Raw genomic sequence first — 4315 nt, forward strand, 5'->3', positions numbered from 1 at the left:
AGATCCTTGTATGCACCGCGGTAGAGGATGCAGTCATTAGGGCATGCATGTATCTTCTCCACCTCCAATCCCAGAGGGCATACGACCTTCTTTGCTGCGTATGTACTGTCGGGCAATTCGTTATCCTTTGGAAGCTTCTTCTTCAATATTTTCAGTAGCTTCTCAAATCCTTTGTCAGCCACAGCATTCTCTGCCTTCCACTGCAGCAATTCCAGTACGGTACCGAGCTTTGTGTTGCCATCTTCGCAATTGGGGTATAACCCTTTTTTGTGATCCTCTAACATGCGATCGAACTTCAGCTTCTCCTTTTGACTAATGCATTGCGTCCTTGCATCGACAATGACCCGGCGGAGATCATCATCATCGGGCACATCGTCTGGTTCCTCTTGATCTTCAGCAGCTTCACCCGTGGTAGCATCATTGGGCACATCGTCTGGTTCCTCTTGATCTTCACCAGCTCCCCCCGTTGCAGCATCACCGTATTCAGGGGGGACATAGTTGTCATTGTACTCTTCTTCTTCGCCGTCTTCCATCATAACCCCTATTTCTCTGTGCCTCGTCCAAACATTATAGTGTGGCATGAAACCCTTGTAAAGCAGGTGGGAGTGAAGGATTTTCCGGTTAGAGTAAGACCTCGTATTCCCACATTCAGTGCATGGACAACACATAAAACCATTCTGCTTGTTTGCCTCAGCCGCATCGAGAAACTCATGCACGCCCTTAATGTACTCGCGGGTGTGTCTGTCACCGTACATCCATTGCCGGTTCATCTGCGTGCATTATATATAATTAAGTGTCCAAATTAATAGAAGTGTACAAATCTCGAGGAAAATGGAGCTTGAAGGTCGAGCTTCGAGAGGAGAAAGCTTAAGTAGTGTGGCTCGGGCATTCCATCGAACACCTCATGTGCATAGGAGGTGAGCTAGAGCACCACAAAGCCCTCTCCCCCTCGGCCAGAAAAAACAGAGCACTGTGCTCTGCTCTTGCGCGAGGGGGTATATATAGGCACCTCATTGGTCCCGGTTGGTGGCATGAACCGGGACTAAAGGGGAGCCTTTGGTCCCGGTTCAAGCCACCAACCGGGACCAATGGTGGTGGGCCAGGAGCGAGGCCCATTGGTCCCGGTTCGTCCCACCAACCGGGACCAAAAGGTCCAGACGAACCGGGACCAATGGCCCACGTGGCCCGGCCGGCCCCCTGGGCTCACGAACCGGGACCAATGCCCACATTGGTCCCGGTTCTACACTGAACCGGGACTAATGGGCTGAGCCGGCCTGGACCATAGCCCTGTTTTCTACTAGTGCCCCTATTCTACTGTCAGTCTTAGAACCACGACAGCATCCGCGTTGCTTTGGTTATATGATGATGGAAGCCGAAGAGCTCCTTCCCCTTGTTGTTGTGGTGTTGTTGTGTGTTCGTGCTCAGTGTCAACTTTGTAACATGTTCTTCTTGTTCATCAATGCAATACAACGCCGTTGCTTTTTACAGAAAAAAAGGGAAAGGCTTGGGGTTTTGAACAACATGAGACTCTTGGGTTTGAGTTTCATTACACTTCACCCCGGCCACTTGATAACATAGTTTTTCACAATTTGGACCGCTTTTACGTATCACTTTGGGAGACGAAGCAACATAGAACTTGATATATTTAAGAGGACATCGTGCACGAGACGACACACGCCACCACAACGCCTTATTACAGTGAGGTATACGCACGTACGTAGACGTGGGGTACCATAGAGAACAAGTTCCTGGAGAGCCTTATATGAGCTACGCTCATTCTTGAAGGCACATGGCGGCAGGTGAGGTGATACATCACACACATTAGTAGCAAGCATCATCATAGTTATTTAACCCAGCACTCGACCATCTCGATACAGTCGATGATTAGCCGATTATTAGGGAGTACATAATCGTCTGTTGCAGTAGCCAGCAGCAGCGACGACGAACACCCGCGTGGGTTCTACATGCAGAAGGGCTCACGGTTGATGTCAAACTTGCAAGCAGAAGACATCTGGGGCTCCTGCAGAGTTAACCAATCGTGTATATATGTGTGAGTAAACACTTGCCGTCATTGGTTGGGGAACGAGAAAATGTGATGGGCTTACTCACCTCCACGCCGCTGAAGTTGGCGACCCTGCGGATGGAGCAGCCGACGGGGCCCTGCAGGTTGCAGTTGCCGGCGCCGGCGCGCATGGTGGTCCTCATGGAGGTGAGCAGGCTGCCGTAGGTGGTGCGGGGCTCGCACTCCACTGCTTTGAGGAAGCTGTGCGTCAGGGCGCCAATCGTTGCATTCGGCTCAGGCAGCTACACACGGTCATACGCATCAGCATACATGTAATTAAAACAACGAAAAGCGATGAGAGATTATGCATGGATGCTGACCACGCTCATCTGGGTCTTTCCATTGCTGCTGCCACTGATGAGCACGGCCTGGCCTCCGCTCGTGCCTTTGCAGGCGCCATTCAGAGGGCGCTCATCCATCCACCTCAAGCACCCATACCTGAATTATTTCGAATTCTTGTTTCAGAAATATTTCAGCCACTACAATTTGGTCGAAGGATCGAAATGTTCACCTCAAATTTAACCAACATTTGTAAATTTAAAAAAATTATTTGATTTCTTTTGTAAACTGAAAGTCTAAAATATTTTGATCGAGTGGTAAATATTTTGGTGTCCACTAAAATTGTTGAAATTCAGTGAATTTCATTGACATCTCATTGAAAGTGAAAAACCGATGAAGGCATTAAACAACTAGCGGATGGTTAAGTTTAAGTAGATGCATGGGGATATATATGGAGGCATGGGTCGTGGAGATTAGGACATCTCTAGCAGATACCCTATACTGAAAGTGCCAAAAGTGGTCTCTATCCTACTTTACTAAATTTGTTCATTTTTGAGCAGATTTTTTGGGAGTGAAAAACTCAAAGGTGAGGATCTGCTATCTGGTTCTTTTTGACTCAAAACTCACTTTTGCTACTTAAAAATGAATTTTAGGGGATTTGATAGAGATGCTCTTAGTTAGTTACTGACTGCTTGGAGAAGGTGCACTGGTAGGGAAGATCGAGGACGGTGGCACTGTGGCAAGCGTCGACGATGGCGTGGAGCTTGACACCGTGCACTAGCGGGCGGACGATGGCCTGGTTGATCTCGTCGTCCAGGATGGGGCCCTGCTGGAACGAGTCGACGGGGCAGATGGCCTCGTCCATGCCGTCCCGCTCGTCGCCGTCGCAGTCGGGGACCTGCGCACCCGCGCCGGAGAACTGGAACACCAGGGAGTCACCGGAGCTGCAACCCTGCACCAGCCAGTGCATGGCCATGCGGATGTTGGCCTTGGTGGGCTGCCTGCACGGGTCCCTCTCCTCATCTGCACCAAGTCACCAACACGGGTAAGCTCAGATAAATCATCTGCTGCTTATGCCATGACTGAAACAAGACAAGATGTTGGATTGAAAAATTCTAGGTCGGTTTCTTATACGTACCGGTGAGGATGAGGACGCAGTCGTTGGCGAAGCCGAAGCGCTCGGTGAGGATGTACCTCATGCACTTGACGTCGTTGATGGGGCCCCTGAGCTCGCAGGCGCGAGTGTTGGTGTACTTGATACCGACCAGCACGGCGCGCTTCTTGCCGCGGCCACCGCCGAAGTTGGGGATGGGGCGCACCACACTGAGCTGTCGGCCAGCCCCGCCGACGCGGGTCACGCAGCAGCACTGCATGCACTGGACGGCACGGGCGCCGGCCGGCGCGGCGACGCTGGCGCTGCACTGCCTGCAGCGCACCATGGTGGCCGGAGCGGGACCCCTTCCGCAGTTCATGGCTGCCGAGCTACCGGGGGATGGTCGGGTTCGTTAGTGGGTGAGCGCTGCTTGCTTGCTTGCTTGCACTGCCTCTGCCCCTCACTGCTCCCGCCCTTTATATAGCACGTGAACGATGACCGATGGAAGCTATGCATGCTGATACCGCTGCACTAAGATTTATATATTCAAGTATTCTTCTGTGTCAGAAACGAAAAGATTTACTTAGTGGAAATGGGCATATATTGTTGTCGATGGAACATTTTTGTGGGCTTCTCTCTTCTTTTACAAGAGAACGCCATTGATGCTGTGCATATCCTCCAAACCACAAGTGGAAATGGGTACGTGATTCTTTATTGCTATATAATTATTGTGTGTTCTTCTTTTGTGGGATTCTTTTCTTTTCCTTTTGGGGAAATTGGCACATGTCTTCCATAAAATAGTTAGCACCAAAGCCCTTACGCTTAGCGTAATCAAGAATTGTGTAATGTCAGGCGATCCTGGCAGAGTGGAGTGGATTTTT

At 50.4% G+C, this 4315-nt stretch overlaps 1 protein-coding gene across 1 annotated transcript; it reads right to left on the bottom strand.

Moving 5' to 3' along the window:
* Positions 1 to 1626: 1626 nt before the first annotated feature.
* On the bottom strand, positions 1627 to 3889 carry LOC147974067 (metacaspase-1-like). The gene is made up of 5 exons (XM_087522354.1): positions 3480 to 3889; positions 3031 to 3364; positions 2383 to 2500; positions 2110 to 2304; positions 1627 to 2020 (listed from the first exon to the last, which is right to left on the bottom strand). The coding sequence occupies exons 1-5, from the start codon at positions 3811 to 3813 to the stop codon at positions 1961 to 1963; spliced, it is 1041 nt and encodes a 346-aa protein (XP_087378480.1). The 5' UTR covers positions 3814 to 3889; the 3' UTR covers positions 1627 to 1960.
* Between the last annotated feature and the right edge of the window lie 426 nt (positions 3890 to 4315).

The sequence above is a fragment of the Triticum urartu genome, chromosome 5A (genome assembly GCF_056163025.1).
Source record: "Triticum urartu cultivar PI428250 chromosome 5A, HENAU_Tu73, whole genome shotgun sequence".
Lineage (NCBI taxonomy): Eukaryota > Viridiplantae > Streptophyta > Magnoliopsida > Poales > Poaceae > Triticum > Triticum urartu.